The sequence below is a fragment of the Haliotis asinina genome, chromosome 3 (genome assembly GCF_037392515.1).
Source record: "Haliotis asinina isolate JCU_RB_2024 chromosome 3, JCU_Hal_asi_v2, whole genome shotgun sequence".
Taxonomy (NCBI): Eukaryota; Metazoa; Mollusca; class Gastropoda; order Lepetellida; family Haliotidae; genus Haliotis; species Haliotis asinina.
Window position 1 is genome coordinate 4,732,713 of NC_090282.1, and position 26,507 is coordinate 4,759,219.

A 26,507-nucleotide genomic window follows, 5' to 3' on the forward strand; every position below is an offset into this window, starting at 1 on the left:
CCAGCTTTAGGTATGGATTATATCAAAGCCTGTTTGAAACATCAAGAGCGGAAGAATCTACTCGTTCATCCACACCAAGCCGTCATCATTCCAGCTTTAGGTATGGATTATATCAAAGCCTGTTTGAAACATCAAGAGCGGCAAAGGCAGTAACCTTAACTCTTCACAGATCGACTTGCACATTATATGATGATAAATTGAGACATATACCAAGCAGAAAGGCTTTACAGCATCAAAAGTCTCACATCCTCAAGTGGAGGATCACCTATGTCACCTACGACATACTCAAGGACTAAAATATTCCACATTATCAACTTATCTGACAGCTCTCAACTCCGTTATCACCATGAAAACAGGGATCAAGCTGAGGAAAGTGCCAGAATTACTTGCCCTAGTGTGCTGATTCAGGCTGGATGGCCAACAAAAGAAGTTCAAGGCACCAGCATGGGATCTGAATGTGGTATTACAACGCCTCACTAGTGACACATACGAACCACTAGCTCGGTAATCGTGATATCATACACTTAGGACTGAGATGGGATTTTTTCACCGAAAGCCGACTCCCTGGACAGCCAGATAGATGATTCCATATCGTGGCACATCTACAGTCCAGAACATACACAGGATTTATCATGCTGAGGGCCTACAAAGCAGCAGGACTTGAACCTCCACAAGTTTCAAATCCTCATGAAGATACTGTACATGTGAAGGGTCTCAATTTGTCTTGATAAGAATGTCCTGACATCAAGTTGCATTAGACTCTAGCAGAATGCTAGCTGATCAATATATCCACATGGACACGTCAGCAGTCACTTCAGGTGAAGAGGACCCTGACTGGGTGTTCTTCCCCTGAGTAATGAATGAATATTGGAAGAACAGGACCGAAAAATTGCTGGTATCACTCCCTTAGGAGGGAAATACTGGACGTACTTATATGACAGCCAGCAGAATCCATTTGTGGCCTGTCCCACTTCTCATTCCATCAGATTCTGTAAGCATCATAAGCATGAGTCAGGATAAGGGAAAATATGTAATTTTCTGAATGCAATTGATATTTAATACTTATCCTGACTTATGACTTCAAGCCCTCTCAACTGGCCCACTATGGCACATTGGATCTCACTGTAGATTCTCGTGTTGGGCTGATAATCAGAGAGAGAAGGGAACTGCAAGGGATTTCAAGTGTTCCACTATCTTCACATGGAGGGAGGATAAGTATAAAATATCAATTTTATTAAGAAAATAACATATTTTAATCTTATCAATGACTATGATATCTGATTGCCATTTAGAAGTTAAAGATTCTTGAAGAAATAAAATGTTTTATAAAAGTTTATAAACTTATTGACTGGACAAGAAGAGGCTATAAGATTGAGCTTTAAATAGAGTTGAAGGTGTCATCCCAAGGACATTCCTTCATGAGAGGTATTTTCGAATCTCTTTAGAAATCATTAAAGTTTGTGTATTATTTGCGGCATATGTTATGATGTAAAAGATCAAAGTGACTGCCTCATGGTACAACAACCATAATAACTAGTGACATACAGGTTACCCATACAGAGTTTTATACAAGGTGTTTCCTGACCCAGGTGACATGAGCACGATGGTGACATTGCGACCAACATACACTCTGCCAGACTTCATGAGACCTTTCTGGTCCTCCCATCTTGTCAGCAGTCAGGGGTTTCCTTTTGACCTTGACCCCAACCACACCAAAACAGTGCCTGTCATGTGGGCGTGGCACTTTGTGCTGGCGCTCAACAAGCAGGTTAGCTTTGCAACCAATGCAGTTGCACTGAATGATCTCATGTAAATTATTTTAGTGTATGGTAGCTGTCCATCATGGTTTGGTTGTTACCTCAATGCGTGTTTGTTTATGTGTTCTACATACTGGTAATGTGCATAAAGTGCATATGTATGCTTCATTGAACTTCTGCTTCTCAAATGATCTTGCATTTGACAACTGAAATGAAACTGATTTTTAGCTGCCATGCACTAATTCTGAAACATTTATCATGATTAGATTATAGATGGTAGAAAATTAGAACTGTCACGACAAGATACTTTTATTTGTGATATTTTGTGTTTCAGTGAACTGTTATATGGGATTCTTTGTGACTCTGCCCTGGATTCCTGTTTCAGTTCCATCTCCCTGACTATACCGAGGTGTTCCTCAACCCCGAGTTCCTGCCCTCCACGGAGAAGGTCTGTTGTGTATAAATACAGGCACTAGAAGTATCACAATGATATCTCGTAGAATAATAGTATCAGGCACAATGAGTTATATACAAGTTTATTACATACCCAAGTAATCTTATGATTGCAATACAGCTGTACAATTCAACAAGCAAAGATACATTCCTTATTAACTCAGATTTCTGAATTGGGCATGTTTCCAATTTAATCTTTTCAATGTCCAGTCCTTGGATGAAAAACACTAGAAAGACAGTTTGTTCTATAGAGAATGTCCTATGTAAAATCTTGAAGGTTGTTTTGAGTCAAATATTATTCTGTTCATTTCAAGCTGTGTCATATACAGATCGCAACAAACATAGAACTATGCTTTAAACAGATAATATCAAATATAGAGCTTTGCCAGGTACAGGTAACTACGAATATGTCATGTACATATTATATTGAACATAGTGAGATATCTAGACATATACTCAGTAACAAAGTAACACAATGGGGCATCACATGGGAATGCCACAAAATGCCAGACAAGAAGCCATTGGAATGCTGAGAGTTGGGATGGGCTTATGACAGGCTGCCAGACATTTTCAGGTCCACCACAGTTCTATTTCACGTCTCCAGACACAAACTGGATCCCAGAAAGACAGCCCATGCAGTGGCAGACCTCAGAAAATGATGTCAAGTGAAGATGATTGTCTTGTGACATCATCATGTCACAGCAGATTTCCCCATGGGCCAGATCTTACGTAAAGTCTTCAGAAAACATGCATGCATCCGCAGCTTGTGTGTAATCATCTCTGTTCTGCTGGGCTCCGTGCTTTTTGGTCATGTGTGTAAATTTCACTGACCCACCCCACTCACTTTGCAGTGCACCAGATTACCATTTTGTAAGGATGTCACAACTGTTTCTTTCAATATTGTTCAATATTATCAAAAATGGTTAAAGTAAAGTTTAAAACAATGCAGTGATTCTTATCCTCATTTATTTCTGTTTAGTGGACTGTTCATTGGGTGTTGCTGTACTGTTGTTAGTGTGTAGTGTAGTGTAGTGTAGTGTAGTGTAGTGTAGTGTAGTGTAGTGTAGTGTAGTGTAGTGTAGTGTAGTATTGAACACATGGAGATATCATGTACACAAAGTGTTGAATGTAGAGAGATATCATTTACACAGAGTATTGAATACAGAGAGATATCACATACATGTAGTATCTAACATAATATTGCAGGTAGTGCCAATGCTACAGTTCTACCTCACCCAGATGACCTACCGCCTCTTCCTCACTCTGGATCCCAGCTTCTCTTTGGAGTACTTTGAGGATGATGATGCTGTCACTGAGGCAGTTGGGGTAAGGAAAGATCTTTTAAGTAAAACGAATTTCAAAGTATTATGCACGTATCATGAGAAAAATCTGTCGTGACAGTTGAAATATAACTAAACTGCACAACCCCTTCAGGGACTTCATGTACTGGTCCCCAGCAGTCAGTGAGGTGGCGAGGTACCCTGACAAAGTGAGTGTTTGGTGCTAACGTCCATTACTGGATTACCTTGGATGTATAGTTTGTTGCTTAACATCGCACTCTGCAATATTCAAACTATATGCTGATAGTCTGTAAATAATCACATCTGCAATACAGTGATCAACATAATGCACTTTAGTCTATGCACGTGGGATGTGATGCCACATTGGTGGTGTGTGTCAGCCAAGTCAATGAGTGACCACCAAATCCTGTTAGTTGCTTCTCACAATAAACGTCGGTTGCTGAAAACCAATTCTGACTGGTGTGTATATATACCTTGCATCTGGTGTTGAATAACAGTGAAATAATATAGTATTCTCAGAAATTATAGAGAAAGTTGTTTGGTCAAATATCTAAAAAATATATGTAAACTACTGAAGTTTTATTTAAATGTGTTAAGTATTTAAATGAGATATGATGATTCACTTGCAGTCTACCAGTAAGTGTTACAACAGTACTTTGTGAGACATCCTTGCCCTGCAATACATGACTGAAAGCGCCTGGGTACACTATTGATCAAAGTTTGTTGGAAATCATGTGACTGCATATCTCAATATTCAACCACTTCTTTCTTATATCATCAATATTTAAGATGTCAACATTTCATCAGATTTCCAGTGAAAATACACAGCTGCCTCACTTCACATCATCATATCCCACACCACATGTGACAGTTCCAGTGAAAATAAACAGCTGCCTCACTTCAGATCATCATATCCCACACCACATGTGACAGTTCCAGTGAAAATACACAGCTGCCTCACTTCACATCATCATATCCCACACCACATGTGACAGTTCCAGTGAAAATACACAGCTGCCTCACTTCACATCATCATATCCCACACCACATGTGACAGTTCCAGTGAAAATACACAGCTGCCTCACTTCACATCATCATATCCCACACCACATGTGACAGTTCCAGTGAAAATACACAGCTGCCTCACTTCACATCATCATATCCCACACCACATGTGACAGTTCCAGTGAAAATACACAGCTGCCTCACTTCACATCATCATATCCCACACCATATGTGACAGTTCCAGTGAAAATACACAGCTGCCTCACTTCACATCATCATATCCCACACCATATGTGACAGTTCCAGTGAAAATACACAGCTGCCTCACTTCACATCATCATATCCCACACCATATGTGACAGTTCCAGTGAAAATACACAGCTGCCTCACTTCACATCATCATATCCCACACCATATGTGACATTTCCAGTGAAAATACACAGCTGCCTCACTTCACATCATCATATCCCACACCATATGTGACATTTCCAGTGAAAATACACAGCTGCCTCACTTCACATCATCATATCCCACACCACATGTGACAGTTCCAGTGAAAATACACAGCTGCCTCACTTCACATCATCATATCCCACACCATATTTGACATTTCCAGTGAAAATACACAGCTGCCTCACTTCAGATCATCATATCCCACACCATATGTGAAATTTCGAGAGAAGTTTTGGGTGTGGGTAGATAGGTTTCACTGTATCTTTAGTTCAGATCTTCACACAATTCGGAAAAAGCTTGAGAAAACTTTCATCAGAACAGAAAACATTATCTCAGCCTTAGACATCTTTCTTTTTGTGCTTCTTTTATCAATAGTGAGGGAATTCCATGTTTTTTTCATGCAGTTAAAGGGGCACTGATGCGGAGCAATTTCCGTGGACTGGTGTAAACTTTTGTTATTGTTTTTCTCCCGTGAGTACCCGGATGATATCCCAGAATTCGTGACTGGTTCGTGACCTCTGCTGCGCAGTCCGTAGGCGCAACTGATAGTTTAATTATAGAGAGATCAACTGAGGTGAAGTCATTTTCACATCATTACAAATGTATTAGGAAAACAAATGAAACACTTTGAAGGTTAAACATCTGCCAGTGGTAGAAATGGTAAAAAACTATTAGGACGGAAAAATAACGAAGCCAATGTACGTCTCTATACTTTGTCTCATAACCCTAATTAGTTTATTGTCATATTTGTATGATTCTGAAAATTAATAAAAGAACACACGATTTGCTCATACTCATAGTAAATTTCTAACATAACAGCAACATTTATACATTGTATAGATTGCCAATGTGGATCCTATTTCACACACATACGCGATCTAGTGTGTGTTTTCTGTCATACAGATTCTGCTGAATGCTACAACAAATAAATTAAAACAAAATGCAAATAATGAATGTAAAACAGACTAATTTTATAGCAACAATGTCAGGCTACTACCTTGTTCAGGAATGTATCCATCAATATCCACATAAAAGAAAGATATTCCATTCATCTGCAGCTGGTGAATAATCCTGCTCTGTGTCGCGTGTCTTACAACAGTCTAATTTGCGAAAAAGTAACACATCGTTTCACGTCTTTCGTTGGTGAAACCTAGATAAACCTCTCATTGGTCTCCCAAGATAGCACACCTGGCAACTAATTGTATGATGTCCACTATTCTAAGTAATTTAGTTAACCAATAATGAACAATCAATCAATCAGCGCAAGGGTGGTTAATTCTTTGAAGGGAGGATGTTGTTTTGGCACTCACTCTTTACGACAGGGTGTAGTCATCTACACACACTGCCTTTTGACAAATCCGCTAGAAGATAAAAGTAATTAATCAATCAGTGTGTTATCCGTTAATCCTTTGATCGATGTTTGTTTTTGTAACTCAGCTGATAAACCCTCTTGCATCACTTACATGCACATATTACATAACATACAATACATTTGCCATTACAGACCTTAATTTATAATGTTGAGTATTTACTCCAGACAGGAGAAATGCCAAATGGGAACCTTTGTTGAGTAACCGAAGTGGTGTTACTACTAATTATACCTGTTATAAATTCATGAATTGACCATCAAGAGAATGATGACAAATAACACGTGTAGGTTTACACCATCAAACGCGAGTTACAGCAAGGAAGATGTAATCTCTGTGTCGCATGAAGCCTGAAAACACTTATGGGCCGAAACTGTTTTGAGGATACCAACGGAATTTCGTTACATAAGGAATACATACAGGCATTTGCTGTGTACTTTGGTAAATAGGTGAAATAATTTTTTTTTTACGTAAGACAATTTTCAGATTTCTCTACCAAAGGCAAAGTCATCTTATTTTTTGTTTACGAATTCAAATAAATCAACTGTGTGTTTATTATCATAAATAATAAACCATTGTAGCTACCATAGCTACCAAAATTTACGTATGCTATTCGCTATCACAGCTCAGCCAACACTCAAAACTACCTAAATATAAAGCTTTGCAATCTTCCGTACTGAAACAAATGGCTTGCTACGTGCCTGTAGACATCATATTTTCATGTAACATGATTAAATATCGAGGTTAAAAACACAGAAATAGGATCAAATTGGATCAGTGACTATACCATCCAAGCATCCGAAAAGAACTACACTGCTGGGATATTTGGTTACGATCAGACAAGGAATACCATGGATATTTTAAACAAATGACATGTGATGGGCATCCGGCCTCCTGACTGGTTAGGTGAAGAAATTCTACTAATATGGACAGGAGCCCAGTTCCTTTGTCCGTCACGGTCGAAGGAGTGGGCGCTGACCAATTTGCGGTCTGCTTTCGTAATTAGACCGTTGGCGAGAAGCATTATTCGCTCCGCATCAGTGCCCCTTTAAGTCTTCGTAATTCTTGTCTAAGTATGAGGACTTCCTCTATTAATCATCTCAATCCTGATATTCTCAACATTTTCTGTTTTCCTCTACTCACAAGCTGACCAAGGGCCTGATGTTCTCAACATTTTCTGTTTTCCCCTACCCACAATCTCACCAAGGATCTGATATTCTCAATGCTTTCCTGTTTTCCTCTACTCACAAGCTGACCAAGGGCCTGATATTCTCAACATTTTCTGTTTTCCCCTACCCACAATCTCACCAAGGATCTGATATTCTCAATGCTTTCCTGTTTTCCTCTACTCACAAGCTGACCAAGGGCCTGATATTCTCAACATTTTCTGTTTTCCCCTACCCACAATCTCACCAAGGATCTGATATTCTCAACATTTTCTGTTTTCCCCTACCCACAATCTCACCAAGGATCTGATATTCTCAACATTTTCTGTTTTCCCCTACCCACAATCTCACCAAGGATCTGATATTCTCAACATTTTCTGTTTTCCCCTACCCACAATCTCACCAAGGATCTGATATTCTCAACATTTTCTGTTTTCCCCTACCCACAATCTCACCAAGGATCTGATATTCTCAACATTTTCTGTTTTCCCCTACCCACAATCTCACCAAGGATCTGATATTCTCAACATTTTCTGTTTTCCCCTACCCACAATCTCACCAAGGATCTGATATTCTCAACATTTTCTGTTTTCCCCTACCCACAATCTCACCAAGGATCTGATATTCTCAACATTTTCTGTTTTCCCCTACCCACAATCTCACCAAGGATCTGATATTCTCAACATTTTCTGTTTTCCCCTACCCACAATCTCACCAAGGATCTGATATTCTCAATGCTTTCCTGTTTTCCTCTACTCACAAGCTGACCAAGGGCCTAATATTCTCAACATTTTCTGTTTTCCTCTACCCACAGTCTGACCAAGGGTCTAATATTCTCAATGCTTTCCTGTTTTCCCCTACCCACAATCTCACCAAGGGTCTGATACTCTCAACACTTTCTGGTTTCCTCTACTCACAAGCTGACCAAGTCAACAGCAATCCATACTACTGAACTTGTGTCCCTGCCCTATTCGTGTGCTCCTGACTGAGTATTCTTCCAGCATTAAGCTCTGTATACTGTAGCCAGAGGAATGTGATGTCTACCAGCTAACTCTTTTACATAAGTCACACCCCATTCAAAATCATCTACAGCCAGTTTTTTTCTCTTCTGCTGTCAAATCTGCTATGTCTACAGGGGAAGTTGTCTCTCGTAGTGAGTACCTTAATGCATAATGTAACACCAAACTTTTCAGTGTTAGGAAACAAACATTTTCTCAATAATTTCTGGGGAAATTCTGCAGGCTAGGGTAGTGGGTCAATGGTTTGCATTTATTTTGTGTGTATGGTTGCATCAATTAGGTCATCTTCAGATTGTTGGTTTAACTGAAGTAGAAAACCTCAGTGACTTGTGACTCTGTAGACGTTTCCCTAGTATTATTCTTTGATTGTTACAGTCAGTCCGCTACCATGTTCTTGAGAACTTTGACAAGGTTGGCCTTGAGAAACTGCTAACACTGTTTGGGGAGGATGAGATTTATCTGTGTAAGTCTCACTACAATGCATGGCAAGCCAACAAAGAACTCACTGAGGTCCCGCTCATGAAGCTCAGTGACTACTCTCCTTACATGCTGTCACTCCACCTACAGGGCAACAACCTTTCCACCATTCCTAAACAACTCTTCCAGCAGCTCCCAAACCTTCTGGACTTGGATATTTCCACCAATCAGATTCAAGAAATTCCTGAGGAAATTGGTCTGTGCACAAAGATGTTGAATCTTTCAATGCACCGTAATCAGATTTGTGATATTCCAGAAAGTATTACTAACATGACAGAGTTGAACAGGTTGGACATCAGCAACAACCTTCTGAAGGAAATCCCACCATGCATCTGCAAGTTGACGAAGCTCGTCTGTTTGTATATACGGACTATGCAGCTGACCTCTCTGCCAGACGACATAGGAAACCTGACTCTTCTGGAGAAGTTCTATCTGAATGAGAATGCCATATCAGAACTACCTCCCAGCTTTGCCAAACTCACTAACTTAAAGCAGCTCTCTCTGAATGGTGTGAGCTGGGTCAAGATCAAGGCTAATACAATTTTGTCCAAGAGAAACTTTGAGAATACCCTGAAGGCAGCCAATCTCCAGCACTTTCTGGACAAGAATGAACAGGTGTGTAGTTGTATATCCTTTACTGTGTCTGCTGTCAGCGGTCTTGTTATCTTACAGGAACAAATGATCCTGAACTCTCCTTGAGACCTTTCTTACTAAGTGATCATTAAGAATTCTGTTCAGTGCCAGATAGAATTCATTAATGTGGAACTATTTTTGTGTTTAATGTTGGGCAAAGAATAGTATTTTGATTGAGGCATGTGAACCCACTGGACATTCAATTCAGGGATACATCCAGCTTTCAAAGTCAGAGCTCTGGACAAGCTAATTTGGGAAAATTTGATTCCTTTGAAAGGCTAGTCTCCATTACTTCCTAGTCATATTTGCTGCTATGGCAATTGTCACAGTATGTATCTGGAGATATTTCTCTTCACTGTTAGTTGTCTCATTAAGCTGCTGCGCAAGAAGCAGTGTCAGACAGATGTACTGTGCATGCACAAAGCTGGATTATGTCACTGTGTCTGTGTGGACATGGATTGATGCTCCCAGTTATTGACTTCAGTGACATTTATCCATGAAAGCTTTTCCAGTTTTAGCAATATAATAAGTAAAGCATCACCTTTCACTCAAGGTAGAAGCTATGTTTACAACAGTGTTTGAGACACCATGTTGATGTGTCCAAATTTAGAAAAGATTGGATTGAATGTTTTTTATGTTTCTCGTTTCTTGTCTTTAAAGAAATAGTCTATGATTATTTAGAATTGCATTGTCTGCAGTATTGTAGCATTACGAGTGAACACCCCTTCCTCTTTATTTTTCAGTTTTCGGTACAAATCGCCTAAATTGAGTTATCATTTACATAACTATATCAACATAATTTTAAAATAATATTTTTGAGAGACTTCAGATCAGATGTCAGAATCTGAACAGGTTGAGATAAATCCAATTGTCTCTGGTTCAAGTGTGATGCATGCACAGTTGACGATGGTGCATGAAACAACAGCATTAGTGGACTGTGAATCATCTTTTCATTTCCAATGATCCAAGTGTAAAAATGTTACTTCATGATCCCCTGCCTTAACATCTCTACTGGAGATTACACAGTTCTGTGTTTCTGACGGCAGGACCGGACAGCCATCTTCCAGTACTTTGATGAAAACACCAATGGTACGCTGGAGCCGGCAGAGATTGGCAAGCTCAATGCAACCATCTTCTTCACCTTCCCCAGATTTGGTTACATGGGCACTGAGCCTCCAGGTTTGTTCCTTTGTGATAAATATGTGGAAACACATGATGGGGTGGTAACATATGACTGGATGGAAACACATGACAGCATATGACACTCAGCGTACATGAGCTGGTGACCTGACCTGGTGATAACATATGAAAGTACATGAGCTGGTGACCTGACCTGGTGATAACATATGACAGTACATGAGCTGGTGACCTGACCTGATTGTAACATGTCACAGTACATGAGCTGGTGACCTGACCTGGTGATAATGTATGACAGTACTTGAACTGGTGACCTGACCTGGTGATAATGTATGACAGTACTTGAACTGGTGACCTGACCTGATTGTAACATATGACAGTACATGAGCTGGTGACCTGACCTGGTGATAACATATGACAGTACTTGAACTGGTGACCTGACCTGATTGTAACATGTGACAGTACATGAGCTGGTGACCTGACCTGGTGATAATGTATGACAGTACTTGAACTGGTGACCTGACCTGGTGATAATGTATGACAGTACTTGAACTGGTGACCTGACCTGATTGTAACATATGACAGTACATGAGAAGGTGACCTGACCTGGTGATAACATATGACAGTACTTGAACTGGTGACCTGCCCTGATTGTAACATGTGACAGTACATGAGCAGGTGACCTGACCTGGTGATAACATATGACAGTACATGAGATGGTGACCTGACCTGGTGATAATGTATGACAGCACTTGAACTGGTGACCTGACTTGGTAATAATGTATGACAGTACTTGAACTGGTGACCTGACCTGATTGTAACATATGACAGTACATCAGTTGGTGACCTGACCTGATTGTAACATATGACAGTACATGAGCAGGTGACCTGACCTGGTGATAATGTATGACAGTACTTGAACTGGTGACCTGACCTGATTGTAACATATGACAGTACTTGAGCTGGTGACCTGACCTGGTGATAACATATGACAGTACTTGAACTGGTGACCTGACCTGATTGTAACATATGACAGTACATGAGTTGGTGACCTGACCTGGTGATAATATATGACAGTACTTGAACTGGTGACCTGACCTGATTGTAACATATGACAGTACATGAGCTGGTGACCTGACCTGGTGATAATGTATGACAGTACATGAGCTGGTGACCTGACTTGATGATAATGTATGACAGTACATGAGCCGGTGACCTGACCTGGTGATAACATATGACAGTACATGAGCTGGTGACCTGACCTGGTGATAATGTATGACAGTACATGAGCTGGTGACCTGACTTGATGATAATGTATGACAGTACATGAGCCGGTGACCTGACCTGGTGATAACATATGACAGTACATGAGCAGGTGACCTGACCTGGTGATAACATATGACAGTACATGAGGTGGTGACCTGACCTGGTGATAATGTATGACAGTACTTGAACTGGTGACCTTACCTGGTGATAACATATGACAGTACTTGAACTGGTGACCTGACCTGGTGATAATGTATGACAGTACTTGAACTGGTGACCTGACCTGATTGTAACATATGACAGTACATGAGTTGGTGACCTGACCTGGTGATAATATATGACAGTACTTGAACTGGTGACCTGACCTGATTGTAACATATGACAGTACATGAGGTGGTGACCTCACCTAGTGTTAACATGTGACAGTACATGAGCTGGTGACCTGACTTGATGATAATGTATGACAGTACATGAGCCGGTGACCTGACCTGGTGATAACATATGACAGTACATGAGCAGGTGACCTGACCTGGTGATAACATATGAAAGTACATGAGCTGGTGACCTGACCTGGTGATAACATATGACAGTACATGAGCTGGTGACCTGACCTGATTGTAACATGTGACAGTACATGAGCTGGTGACCTGACCTGGTGATAATGTATGACAGTACTTGAACTGGTGACCTGACCTGGTGATAATGTATGACAGTACTTGAACTGGTGACCTCACCTGATTGTAAAATATGACAGTACATGAGCAGGTGACCTCACCTGGTGATAACATATGACAGTACTTGAACTGGTGACCTGCCCTGATTGTAACATGTGACAGTACATGAGCAGGTGACCTGACCTGGTGATAACATATGACAGTACATGAGCTGGTGACCTGACCTGGTGATAATGTATGACAGTACTTGAACTGGTGACCTTACATGGTGATAACATATGACAGTACTTGAACTGGTGACCTGACTTGGTGATAATGTATGACAGTACTTGAACTGGTGACCTGACCTGATTGTAACATATGACAGTACATGAGCTGGTGACCTGACATGGTGATAACATATGACAGCACTTGAACTGGTGACCTGACCTGATTGTGACATATGACAGTACATGAGCTGGTGACCTGACCTGGTGATAATATATGACAGTACTTGAACTGGTGACCTGACCTGATTGTAACATATGACAGTACATGAGCTGGTGACCTGACCTGGTGATAACATATAACAGTATATGAGTTGGTGACCTGACCTGGTGATAACATATGACAGTGCTTGAACTGGTGACCTGACCTGATTGTAACATATGACAGTACATGAGCAGGTGACCTGACCTGGTGGTAACATATGACAGTACATGAGGTGGTGACCTGACCTGGTGATAATGTATGACAGTACTTGAACTGGTGACCTTACCTGGTGATAACATATGACAGTACTTGAACTGGTGACCTGACCTGGTGATAATGTATGACAGTACTTGAACTGGTGACCTGACCTGATTGTAACATATGACAGTACTTGAGCTGGTGACCTGACCTGGTGATAACATATGACAGTACTTGAACTGGTGACCTGACCTGATTGTAACATGTGACAGTACATGAGCAGGTGACCTGACCTGGTGATAACATATGACAGTACATGAGATGGTGACCTGACCTGGTGATAATGTATGACAGCACTTGAACTCGTGACCTGACTTGGTAATAATGTATGACAGTACTTGAACTGGTGACCTGACCTGATTGTAACATATGACAGTACATCAGTTGGTGACCTGACCTGATTGTAACATATGACAGTACATGAGCAGGTGACCTGACCTGGTGATAATGTATGACAGTACTTGAACTGGTGACCTGACCTGATTGTAACATATGACAGTACTTGAGCTGGTGACCTGACCTGGTGATAACATATGACAGTACTTGAACTGGTGACCTGACCTGATTGTAACATATGACAGTACATGAGTTGGTGACCTGACCTGGTGATAATATATGACAGTACTTGAACTGGTGACCTGACCTGATTGTAACATATGACAGTACATGAGCTGGTGACCTGACCTGGTGATAATGTATGACAGTACATGAGCTGGTGACCTGACTTGATGATAATGTATGACAGTACATGAGCCGGTGACCTGACCTGGTGATAACATATGACAGTACATGAGCTGGTGACCTGACCTGGTGATAATGTATGACAGTACATGAGCTGGTGACCTGACTTGATGATAATGTATGACAGTACATGAGCCGGTGACCTGACCTGGTGATAACATATGACAGTACATGAGCAGGTGACCTGACCTGGTGATAACATATGACAGTACATGAGGTGGTGACCTGACCTGGTGATAATGTATGACAGTACTTGAACTGGTGACCTTACCTGGTGATAACATATGACAGTACTTGAACTGGTGACCTGACCTGGTGATAATGTATGACAGTACTTGAACTGGTGACCTGACCTGATTGTAACATATGACAGTACATGAGTTGGTGACCTGACCTGGTGATAATATATGACAGTACTTGAACTGGTGACCTGACCTGATTGTAACATATGACAGTACATGAGGTGGTGACCTCACCTAGTGTTAACATGTGACAGTACATGAGCTGGTGACCTGACTTGATGATAATGTATGACAGTACATGAGCCGGTGACCTGACCTGGTGATAACATATGACAGTACATGAGCAGGTGACCTGACCTGGTGATAACATATGAAAGTACATGAGCTGGTGACCTGACCTGGTGATAACATATGACAGTACATGAGCTGGTGACCTGACCTGATTGTAACATGTGACAGTACATGAGCTGGTGACCTGACCTGGTGATAATGTATGACAGTACTTGAACTGGTGACCTGACCTGGTGATAATGTATGACAGTACTTGAACTGGTGACCTCACCTGATTGTAAAATATGACAGTACATGAGCAGGTGACCTCACCTGGTGATAACATATGACAGTACTTGAACTGGTGACCTGCCCTGATTGTAACATGTGACAGTACATGAGCAGGTGACCTGACCTGGTGATAACATATGACAGTACATGAGCTGGTGACCTGACCTGGTGATAATGTATGACAGTACTTGAACTGGTGACCTTACATGGTGATAACATATGACAGTACTTGAACTGGTGACCTGACTTGGTGATAATGTATGACAGTACTTGAACTGGTGACCTGACCTGATTGTAACATATGACAGTACATGAGCTGGTGACCTGACATGGTGATAACATATGACAGCACTTGAACTGGTGACCTGACCTGATTGTGACATATGACAGTACATGAGCTGGTGACCTGACCTGGTGATAATATATGACAGTACTTGAACTGGTGACCTGACCTGATTGTAACATATGACAGTACATGAGCTGGTGACCTGACCTGGTGATAACATATAACAGTATATGAGTTGGTGACCTGACCTGGTGATAACATATGACAGTGCTTGAACTGGTGACCTGACCTGATTGTAACATATGACAGTACATGAGCAGGTGACCTGACCTGGTGGTAACATATGACAGTACATGAGGTGGTGACCTGACCTGGTGATAATGTATGACAGTACTTGAACTGGTGACCTTACCTGGTGATAACATATGACAGTACTTGAACTGGTGACCTGACCTGGTGATAATGTATGACAGTACTTGAACTGGTGACCTGACCTGATTGTAACATATGACAGTACTTGAGCTGGTGACCTGACCTGGTGATAACATATGACAGTACTTGAACTGGTGACCTGACCTGATTGTAACATATGACAGTACATGAGTTGGTGACCTGACCTGGTGATAATATATGACAGTACTTGAACTGGTGACCTGACCTGATTGTAACATATGACAGTACATGAGCTGGTGACCTGACCTGGTGTTAACATGTGACAGTACATGAGCTGGTGACCTGACTTGATGATAATCTATGACAGTACATGAGCCGGTGACCTGACCTGGTGATAACATATGACAGTACATGAGCAGGTGACCTGACCTGGTGATAACATATGAAAGTACATGAGCTGGTGACCTGACCTGGTGATAACATATGACAGTACATGAGCTGGTGACCTGACCTGATTGTAACATGTGACAGTACATGAGCTGGTGGCCTGACCTGGTGATAATGTATGACAGTACTTGAACTGGTGACCTGACCTGGTGATAATGTATGACAGTACTTGAACTGGTGACCTGACCTGATTGTAACATATGACAGTACATGAGCTGGTGACCTGACCTGGTGATAACATATGACAGTACATGAGCAGGTGATCTGACTTGGTGATAATGTATGACAGTACATGAGCAGGTGACCTGACCTGGTGATAACATGTGACAGTACATGAGCTGGTGACCTGACCTGGTGATAACATATGACAGTACATGAGCAGGTGACCTGACCTGGTGATAACATATGACAGTACATGAGCTGGGAACCTGTCCTGGTGATAACATATGACAGTACATGAGCTGGTGACCTGACCTGATGAGAACATGTAACAGTACATGAGCTGGTGACCTGACCTCGTTATGTCTCCTGCTGCTGTAGATGAGGACACGCCATGTGGGTTCCCCAAGGAGCTGCTGTGCCTGGAGAAGCTGGAGTACCTAAGTCTGCAGTACCAGGGCATTGTGTCCATCCCGGAAGACATTAGCCGTCTCAAGAACCTGAAAGTTCTGAACCTGAGCCACAACCCATACCTCCTGTCCATCCCCGCGCAGACAGGCAGCCTGCCCCTCAAACGTCAGTACAGTCAACCTGTGGTCACTGCTTTTCTGTAGCCCCACATTAAAGTTAATCCAAGTAATCATCTGTGTACTCATATGTTCCCTTCTGCAGGGATTCCAGGGATGAATATGCTTGTAAAACCCCTTGTCTGCCTAAAGAGGCACATGTGTAGAGTACTAAGTAGTTAATCAGGGACCATGTCACTTGTGTCATTACTGCTGTTTGTTGTTGACAGTTTGATTTGCCCACCTTACTTGTTGTGAAAATGAATTTATTGTGTATATTAGTCTGCAGTCTGGTTCCTAGTGGTAACATAAACCACATAACAGTTGTTCATCACACCAAAATCTAAATGCCACTCAAAGAAGTGACACACAACTGTACATGTGACCAAGTCCATTATCTACTGCATTTCTCACACATGGAACGTCATGAACCAATAATTAGTGATTGGATCTTAAGTACATTATACATCAACTCATGTATAGCTGCAACATTGCTGACCCTGATATGAAATAACATCCATTCGTCATCTGTGTAGTCACTTTTATGTGAACTTTGCTTGCTACCTGTGCTCTTACATAATGGCATCTTTTGTGCCCTAACAGATTATCTATCATAATCTGAAAAGATAATGTAGTCTTCAATCATTTGTATTTGAGTTGTTTATAAGTATGACATTGTGAGGCTTGTTGTGCTGTAAGTTCTGTTATTTTCTTTCTTCTTCACCTCCTCCTCTTTCTTTCTTTCTTCTTTTTTCCTCTCCACTGCCATATGGCTGGAATATTGCTGAGTGCGGTGTAAAACTAAACTCACTCACTCACTCTTCTTCTCTCTTCATCTTTCTTCTCTTTCTTCTTTCATCTTCTTTCTCTTCTTTTCTCTTCTTCTTTCTCTTCTTCTTTCTTCTTCTCTCTTTCTTCTTCTTCCATCTTATGACATTTTTGACATGATATTCCAGAATTGTTATGGTGAGGTACAGAGTCCTGAGACTCATCAGCTTTACTGGTTAGGTGTCCAACAGTATGTCATTTATGGTACTGACATGCTGTGGAGATGGTATTGAAATATTCTTTTAACATGTTCATCCTATCCACATCCAAGAACATAAAACCCAAACTTGAACTCATCAGTACCTGCAACAACAGTTCTTCTAAAGGAAATCATGTATATACAGGGCTGGAACTTGAAGAATGCCCAATGCTGAAGACCCCTCCGAAAGAGATCCGAGCTAAGGGATTTTCTGCCACATGTGCCTACCTGCGCCGCCTCTTGAGCGGCTCTGTAGAATGCCGGAGGACCAAGCTCATGATGGTGGGGCTGGGAGGAGCAGGCAAAACCAGGTACGTCCATGATGAGAATGTCTGTTACTGGGGTCACACTGATACTGGATTGCAGGTTGAATGGGTGCCGGAGTTATTGAATGTCAACTTCAGTGTGGGCTGAAGAGGTCTAGGCAACCAATCCTTGAAAGGCCATCTTGAATGTGTTATTGATTGTCAGCTTCTTGTAAATGTAAACACCAGTTAGTATACCACTATAACTTGGTTCACTGATAGTTGTTGTTTGGTTAGTTGTGGGCTTGTACCAATGTACTGATTTTGTATCAGTGTCTGCTGTTTAATGTTACTGATCCAGTGTACAATGTGTATGTTAAAATTTACATTCATAGCCAAAAACACCCAAACAAAATATATTAATAAGTTTTAAAAAGTTGAAAATACAGAAACAAATGTTGAAATAAAGATATAACGCAAGCAGTAGCATTTCAAACAAAGTGTGGAACTGTAGAGCTATCCTGTGTACCTAAACTGGAGTGAAGTAGAGTCTTTGAATGGCATTTAGAAGTGATACATGTAAAGACATGTGTTTGGTGAATATGGTTCGAAACGTCGTGACTCTTCACAATAAAGAAGTTGTCATCCATAAAAAACTCGTGTCTTTCTGGAGCGAAGTAGTGTGTGTCGCCCAGTGGTCTCTGTGACTGACAGAACAGACCCTGCAGCTGAGGTCATCATAGGTGTACAGGTGTGGTTGTTCCAGATGTGCAATTCAAGGTGTGATCGTTCAGGGTTGGCAGATGTTCTCATTCCAGGTATGGTGATACCAGGTGTGATCATCCCAGGTGTGCAGGTGTGGTCATTCCAGGTGTGCAGGTGTAATCATTCTAGATGTGCAGGTTTGGTCATTCCAGTTGTAGTCATTCCAGATTTGCAGGTGTGGTCATTCCATGTGTGCAGGTGTGGTTATTCCATGTGTGCAGGTGTGGTCAGTCCATGTGTGCAGGTGTGGTCAGTCCAGGTGTGGTCATTCCATGTGTGCAGGTGTGATCATTCCATGTGTGCAGGTGTGGTCATTCCATGTGTGCAGATGTGGTCATTCCATGTGTGCAGATGTGGTCATTCCATGTGTGCAGGTGTGGTCATTCCAGGTGTGCAGGTGTGGTCATTCCAGGTGTGCAGGTGTGGTCATTCCAGGTGTGCAGGTGTGGTCAGTCCATGTGTGCAGGTGTGGTCATTCTAGGTATGATCAATGCCTTACACTGGCTGCCCAGTCCAGTCTGGGGATGTCTCCCTTGCTGCTGTAAAGTAATATGTTTTGTTTATGCTGCAGTCTGGTGAAGGCATTACTGAGTGGCAGCCACAAGACGAAGCTGAGTGTCGGAGAGGATATCACGGATGGTAAGATATATTAATTCTCAAAAGCTTTCTGCCTTATTAAGACTTGTTTACAGACTTGTTTGCAGTCTTTTATAGCTAAAATGGATAGAATTATCATTTAAACATCCGCACGCTATCAGAAATGAGCAGGCCACTGTAACTTGATAATGCCCGCAAAATGCTAGATGGCAGGCCATTATCAAGCCTGTTGTTAGGTGACATCATAAGTAGCTCAGCTGTTGAGTTCAATCACCTACAATTTGTTTGAACTTGGGTTCATTATTGACGATATATCTGGCTCACATTTGTCACATGTACCTGTGCCATTATGCACTTTCTTGCCTGCGTCAACCATAACAATTGTACCATAAATTACCACATACAGTAATGAAAACATCGCTTTTTTCAGTTGCCCTCCTTCATCAGGCAGTTAATGAAAGCCTTCGGGCTTCAGCAAAAGATAATGCACTGAAACATAGCGTTACCCTTATAGTTTACAGACTTGTGTACAGTCACAAGGCATGGCATGAGTGAGTTTAGTTGGCTTAACAGAAGTATTTCAGTGATTGTGACTGTACCTCAACTGAGTGTGGCAGGAAAACAATTAGCTAAGACAATTTACTACCTTGGAGAATGACAGAATCTGTAGTCTGCTTATAAACCAATAAACAATCAAGGTGAATCAGAAATTCATTAACCTAGAGGAGGCAAATGAAACCCTGGACCACTACCCTCTGATATATTGAAGCAGCTACTGTGACATGTAAACTCCAGATATGTACTCCTTTGAGGATTTTTGATTTCTTCTTTTGAAGTGGTTAAAATGTTCACACATCCTACACAAGTCCTGGGTTCAGTTTTCTAAATGAGTGCAATGTCTGAAACCCTTTACTGCTTTCACCCACCGTTGTTTCTGGAATATTTATAGAAGTGACATAATACCAAATTCACTTTCTCTTGCTTTTCAAAGTGTGATTTTGAATATTGTTTTCTGTGTAGATTGTGTGTTTGTTGCCAGGTATTGACATCTGTCCATGGACCGTGGCGACAGACGATGGTCAGGTGACGTATAGCGTGTGGGACTTCGCTGGCCAGACAGTGTACTACAACACACATCAGGTAGGCATGGCCAGCACTCACTACCTTTACATTGTACCTCATTTGTCATATTCAAAGTACAGTAGTGATATTTTGCTGACATGTCTGACTTTGCTAACATTAGTGCATTAGTCTCAGAAGTATAAGGGGGCTGCCATTGGGTATATCGTGGAACAGGGAGTCACATATCCCACAGATAGCCTTACCTTGACAGCTTCAGGGGTTAATCTGTGAGGTCATCTGGTCAATGTATCTGACCTTCAGTCTGAAGGACCTTGGTTTCAAACCATATCATGGGAGTTGAAAAAAGATTGGGGATTATTAAAGTCTTTTCAAAGATAGGTGCTGAGAATGGAGATCATCACTTTAGTTCTTGGTCAAGATTCTGAATACATCCTCAAGATATAAGGACAGTGAATAACAAAGTCAGGACCATCTCTAAACATGTTGATTCCAGTTCTTCCTGTCAGATCGATCCATCTACATGCTACTGTGGAACATCCGGCTGGGACATGAACATGCTGGACTGGACTTCTGGCTCAACTCCATCTCTGTGCATGCTCCCAAGGCTCCCATCTTTGTTGTGGGCACTCATGTTGACCAGGTAGGCTTGAAGGAAATTGCTATCCTCAACTAACAGTTGACAATGAGGGCTTGATGTGTAAGCCTTCTTGAAGTATAATACTTTGTGCTTGCTGTGTTCCCGTATGTTGTGCGTATACACAACTATCTTGCGCATTACCAACTTACTGGCATCATAGTGCTATACAAGTACAACAGAGAGACAACAAATCACACAAGTTCCTGCCAATACAGATTTATTGTTACATGTCAATAACGTTTCATGCTTATGATGTCAAAAATGAGAATGCCAGCACACGATACAAATTTGCCATTCAGCAGTCAGACACATTCTAATATTACAATACTCAGTGCTTCACGAGCATTCCAACAACAGTTAACAGAGTCAGCAAGTATGGCACTTTACATTGCAAAATATAGAGGCATGACAAGTTTTCCTAGGCAACAAAATGCGGAAAATATGCAATTCCACCAAGTAAAGATATGAATGGTAGTGACAGACCAAATAGCAAATGACCTGTAACACAGGTGACACAACTTGTCTGCTATAGCTAACCATGTGTGTGACCAAACCTACACACCTACAGTTTTTGGTAGCCTCTGTATAGCCATCTCATCACACCCCTCTGTACACGCAAAGCCCTCTTTTTATACCAATGATGATGTCATCGCATGGGGTAGCACAGAGCTTTATGGGTGAAGTCAAAATGAGTTTATCTACTCAAACTTCCGACCCGGGTCACACAAGATCATTTCCAGGACAACTGTCAACACAATAGAATGCAGTCCAGTCTCAACAACCACACTGTCAGTAAGTCAAAAATATTTCATTCCAGATGAACAGTCTCTGCCCAGAGCAGTATTTGAGTATGTTGGCTAAGTGGACATTCCTTGCCCTTGCCACCACAGTTGACCTGGTGGTGGTTGATAACCATTATGACATGAGCTTGTCTGGTGTTGCAGGTGTCAAAGGTGGAGATTCCAGTGAAGGAGATGCAGTCACGGTATCCTCGCATTGCAGGCTTCCACTTTGTATCCTCCCACTCAGGACAGGTAGGTGTAAGGTCGTATCACCTGAACATAATGTACCTACCTACTTATTGGATTATAGTCTAGTGAACTGATCATAATGTTTAATATCATATGAACAGATGTTAAAACGTTGTATTTTATACCCTGTATAAATCTATGTCTTCACTCCTTTACCTTTTAAATCATATATAGCAGTTAGCGTACAAGTGTTTCAGTCATTTTATATCCCAGACAGTGAGATATGTTTCATATTCCCCAGGGTGTAAAAGAACTTCAGGACCATGTGCTGGATGTTACCCTGCAGCAGCAGTACATGGGGGAGAAGATACCGGGGGTGTGGCTCAGCTTTGAGGAGCAGATCAAGTGGTAAGCACAGAGTTACTGTTCTTGAGTGAGTGTTCGGGATGATGAGCAGAAACGCCTTAACCACTAGGCTACCCCACCACCCCTACTGTTCTTGAGAAGACACGGATTATCATAAGCATGACAAGTGTCTTGCTAACATACATCCATATCTGCATAATAACTTTGTATTACAACTGGTGTGGAAATTAAGATTGTTCACTGCCAGTTGTCTGCTATGTGTTTCAGCCTGAAGGACAGCAGTGTGATAGAGTACAAGGACCTGGAGAAGAAGGCCCACATCTCAGGAATCTTCTCCCAGTCTGAGGTCAGTGTCACAGATGTCAGCTGCTGTTTGCTGCTGTATCACAGTTCGGACAGATCCTCCAACCAGTTAATCCCAATAGTTACGTGCCCATATATACTGCTGGGAATATTATTCATGGTCTGGTATTGTATCAGTGGCTCTTTTTTCCTCTCCCGTGTCAAACCATTCTTGTTACATAGCCTGCTAGAACTTTCGAGACTGTGTAGTTTTGGATAGTGGGCAGCATGAATTGTATAACATGATGTTGATTCTGAAGGGGTTAGCAGCAGGGGCAGGCTGAAGAAGTGTCAGTTGCCTGCAGGAAGTTGATGAAATGTTGTCATTCAGGTGTCCCAGGCTGTACAGTTCCTGCATGAGCTGGGATCCCTACAGTACTTCACCAACGATTACCTCAAGTCCTACGTGGTGGTCAACCCTCAGTGGATCGTTGATGTCATGGCCTGTGTGGTGTCTGTCAAAGACTCCCATATCAAGGTACTATCACAGTGGCCATGAAAGGGGAGTTGAATTTGCCTGCATTCCAGTGTATTTTTTAGATGAGATAAGATCTGTATGATTCATGACTGCACTGTTAGAAAACCCTGTTATCACAAGCACATGTCAGCTTAATGCTTCACACACCTCAATGTCCACATCAGAAAAACTTTCAACACTTCCGTTTTTTCAAAGATTATCATCTCTGCGATTAAAAATGCTTGTCTTTATGCAGTGAATCAAAGATTGTCTCAAAATGAAAGTCAAATTCTGATTATCTAGTTAAATTCAGTTATGGTCTCTTGAATTCATCTGTGCAAGGTTAACTCAGATTTGCTGCTGGAAAATGAACAGGCTGAACAGCATGGTCATCACACTGGAGGTGATCATGTCCTACAGTCAGTGAACACTGGTTTCATTTCTTCAGGATGGTCGCTTGAGACATGATGAGATTCAGAATGTATGGCGAGATTACCCAGAAGCCCTCCACAGTTGGATGTTGCGATTGACAGAGGAGTTTGACCTGACTTTCCAGCTGGCATCAGAAGAGGTTAACCTTGTGCCCTGCTTGTTGCCAGAAAGGGAGCCTGAGGTACAATACTCATTATTCTTCATTGTCATCCATACTTTAGTACAACACTTGCTGTTCTTCATTGTCATCCATACCTTAGTACAATACTCATTGGTCTTCATTGTCATTCATGCCTCAGTACAATGCTCATTGTTCCTCATTGTCATTCATACTTAAGTACAACACTTGCTGTTCTTCATTGTCATCCATACCTTAGTACAATACTCATTGGTCTTCATTGTCATTCATGCCTCAGTACAATGCTCATTGTTCCTCATTGTCATTCATACTTTAGTACAACACTTGCTGTTCTTCATTGTCATTCATACCTTAGTACAATACTGATTTTTCATCATTGTCATTCACACACAATGCACACTGTTCCTCATTGTCATTCACACTTCAGTACAATGCACACTGTTCCTCATTGTCATTCACACTTCAGTACAATGCACACTGTTCCTCATTGTCATTCATACTGCAGTACAATATTTATCATGGTAGCAAATGCTGAAAACATTACTTTTCACCTTTCTTTTAACTAATTAATATCAAATATTATTTAAACCACACATGAATGTGAAGGATAAGACTATCAGCACAGGCCTGTGTATTCTTACAGATGCTCTCTTGAGCAGAACTAAAACACTGTGTCTCTATTTTATCACCAAACTTTGTGTAAATTTCTTCCTTATGGCGATGTGTCATATATATTTGTTTTAATGTTATGCTTAAAAAGTGGGCTAATATTTAGTCTGGATTAGCATTTGCTTCTGGAACAGAACTCAAACCTGTAGATGCAATGCAGTAGTTGTTTTCTCCAAAAATATATCTCTCAGTTCCTGTCAAAGGACTCTGAGTTATTTTTTGAAATAGCTCTACATGTGAGGGGCTTCAAATAGTGTTGCACTCAACCGCTGTGACGCTTGCTCTGCTATATATAACTGATTGAGTTCCTTTGTTTTTGACTACAGTTCAGCTGGCCAGAGGTGCAGAAGAATGGAACCAGTCGTGAGACCAAGATGGTGTACAAGTTTGACTACTTGCCTGCCGGGCTATTCAACAGAGGACAGGTCTGTCATTCATTCATTAAGATATTGCCATATCAAGAACATCTACTTTCAGCCAACATACAACCCAACAAAGTTCCTTACTGTATTAAGCTGGCTTTTTGACTTTATCATACTGACATGGTGACCCACTCTTGATAACCATGTAAATAGTAAGTAAAACAGCTCCCTAGCAATCCATGGGGATACCAGGTAAAACAGCTACCTAGCAATCCATGGGGATACCAGGTAAAACAGCTACCTGGTAATCCATGGTGATACCAGGTAAAACAGCTCCCTAACAATCCATGGGGATACCAGGTAAAACAGCTCCCTAGCAATCCATGGGGATACCAGGTAAAACAGCTACCTAGCAATCCATGGGGATACCAGGTAAAACAGCTACCTAGCAATCCATGGGGATACCAGGTAGAACAGCTGCCTAGCAATCCATGGGGATACCAGGTAAAACAGCTACCTAGCAATCCATGGAAATACCAGGTAAAACAGCTCCCTTGCAATCCATGGGGATACCAGGTAAAACAGCTACCTAACAATCCATGGGAATACCAGGTAAAACAGCTCCCTAGCAATCCATAGGGATACCAGGTAAAACAGCTGCCTTGCAATCCATGGGGATACCAGGTAAAACAGCTCCCTAGCAATCCATGGGGATACCAGGTAAAACAGCTCCCTTGCAATCCATGGGGATACCAGGTAAAACAGCTACCTAGCAATCCATGGAAATACCAGGTAAAACAGCTGCCTGCAGTCCATGGGGATACTGGATAAACCAGCTGCCTTGCCTGTCTACCAGTTAACTTTATGGATCATATATGACCCACAAGGTATGTTTTTCACAATATCAGTCACTGGATCCTCTGGAGTGTGAATCCATGTGAAACCTCTTGGTTACAGGTGCGTCTACACCAGTTCAGTGACAGTGCCATGATATGGAAGAGAGGCTCATTCCTCAGGAAGAACAAGCATATATGTCTTATACAGCAGACCAGGTATGAATGGATGCAAGCATATATTTCTCATACAGCAGACATAGAAATATACATAGGAGGGGGATGGGCATAGATTTTGTACATGACGTGGAGTGGAGTTGTTTACATTGACATGCAAGTACCTATTGTGTTGTAGAGAGTCTGAGCTGATAGTACGAGCCCAGGGTCCACGTCCCGAGAACATCGTCTTCCTTGTCCATGAGGTGTTTGAAACTCTCATAATGGAGTCCTTCAAAGGTGTGACCTATGACTTCCTGTTGCCCTGCCCGGACTGTCTGAAGCTGGTGAGGAGAGTGTTTTGTTGTGTCAGATAGGGGCCTCATGCATATACTGGTGATATATCCTATGTATTGAGTGATCATGACATGACCATATTGTGTACTGATGTCAGGACAGAGCCAACATCTAACTGTCCACATGAAAGGTTTAGAGAAGAGGAAATGGTACACCCACCAGTTTACATGCGTACAAGCTTAGTGTGAATAACCATATTCCTTCTATATTTTTTTCTTCATGGTGTCTTCTCTGAGA

At 41.6% G+C, this 26,507-nt stretch overlaps 1 protein-coding gene across 1 annotated transcript in view; it reads left to right on the forward strand.

Moving 5' to 3' along the window:
* The window catches only part of LOC137279159 (uncharacterized), a 92,226-nt gene that overhangs the window by 44,027 nt on the left and 21,692 nt on the right, over window positions 1–26,507 (forward strand). The window contains exons 32-49 of the mRNA XM_067811639.1: window positions 1,590–1,768; window positions 2,143–2,205; window positions 3,417–3,536; window positions 8,897–9,613; window positions 10,678–10,810; window positions 16,648–16,842; window positions 18,005–18,170; window positions 19,441–19,508; window positions 20,506–20,606; window positions 21,043–21,189; window positions 22,131–22,220; window positions 22,459–22,565; window positions 22,791–22,869; window positions 23,197–23,343; window positions 23,771–23,935; window positions 24,889–24,987; window positions 25,882–25,976; window positions 26,113–26,260. Coding sequence (XP_067667740.1) covers window positions 1,590–1,768; window positions 2,143–2,205; window positions 3,417–3,536; window positions 8,897–9,613; window positions 10,678–10,810; window positions 16,648–16,842; window positions 18,005–18,170; window positions 19,441–19,508; window positions 20,506–20,606; window positions 21,043–21,189; window positions 22,131–22,220; window positions 22,459–22,565; window positions 22,791–22,869; window positions 23,197–23,343; window positions 23,771–23,935; window positions 24,889–24,987; window positions 25,882–25,976; window positions 26,113–26,260 — 2,819 coding nt within the window. The remainder of the gene's footprint in view (window positions 1–1,589; window positions 1,769–2,142; window positions 2,206–3,416; window positions 3,537–8,896; window positions 9,614–10,677; window positions 10,811–16,647; window positions 16,843–18,004; window positions 18,171–19,440; window positions 19,509–20,505; window positions 20,607–21,042; window positions 21,190–22,130; window positions 22,221–22,458; window positions 22,566–22,790; window positions 22,870–23,196; window positions 23,344–23,770; window positions 23,936–24,888; window positions 24,988–25,881; window positions 25,977–26,112; window positions 26,261–26,507) is intronic.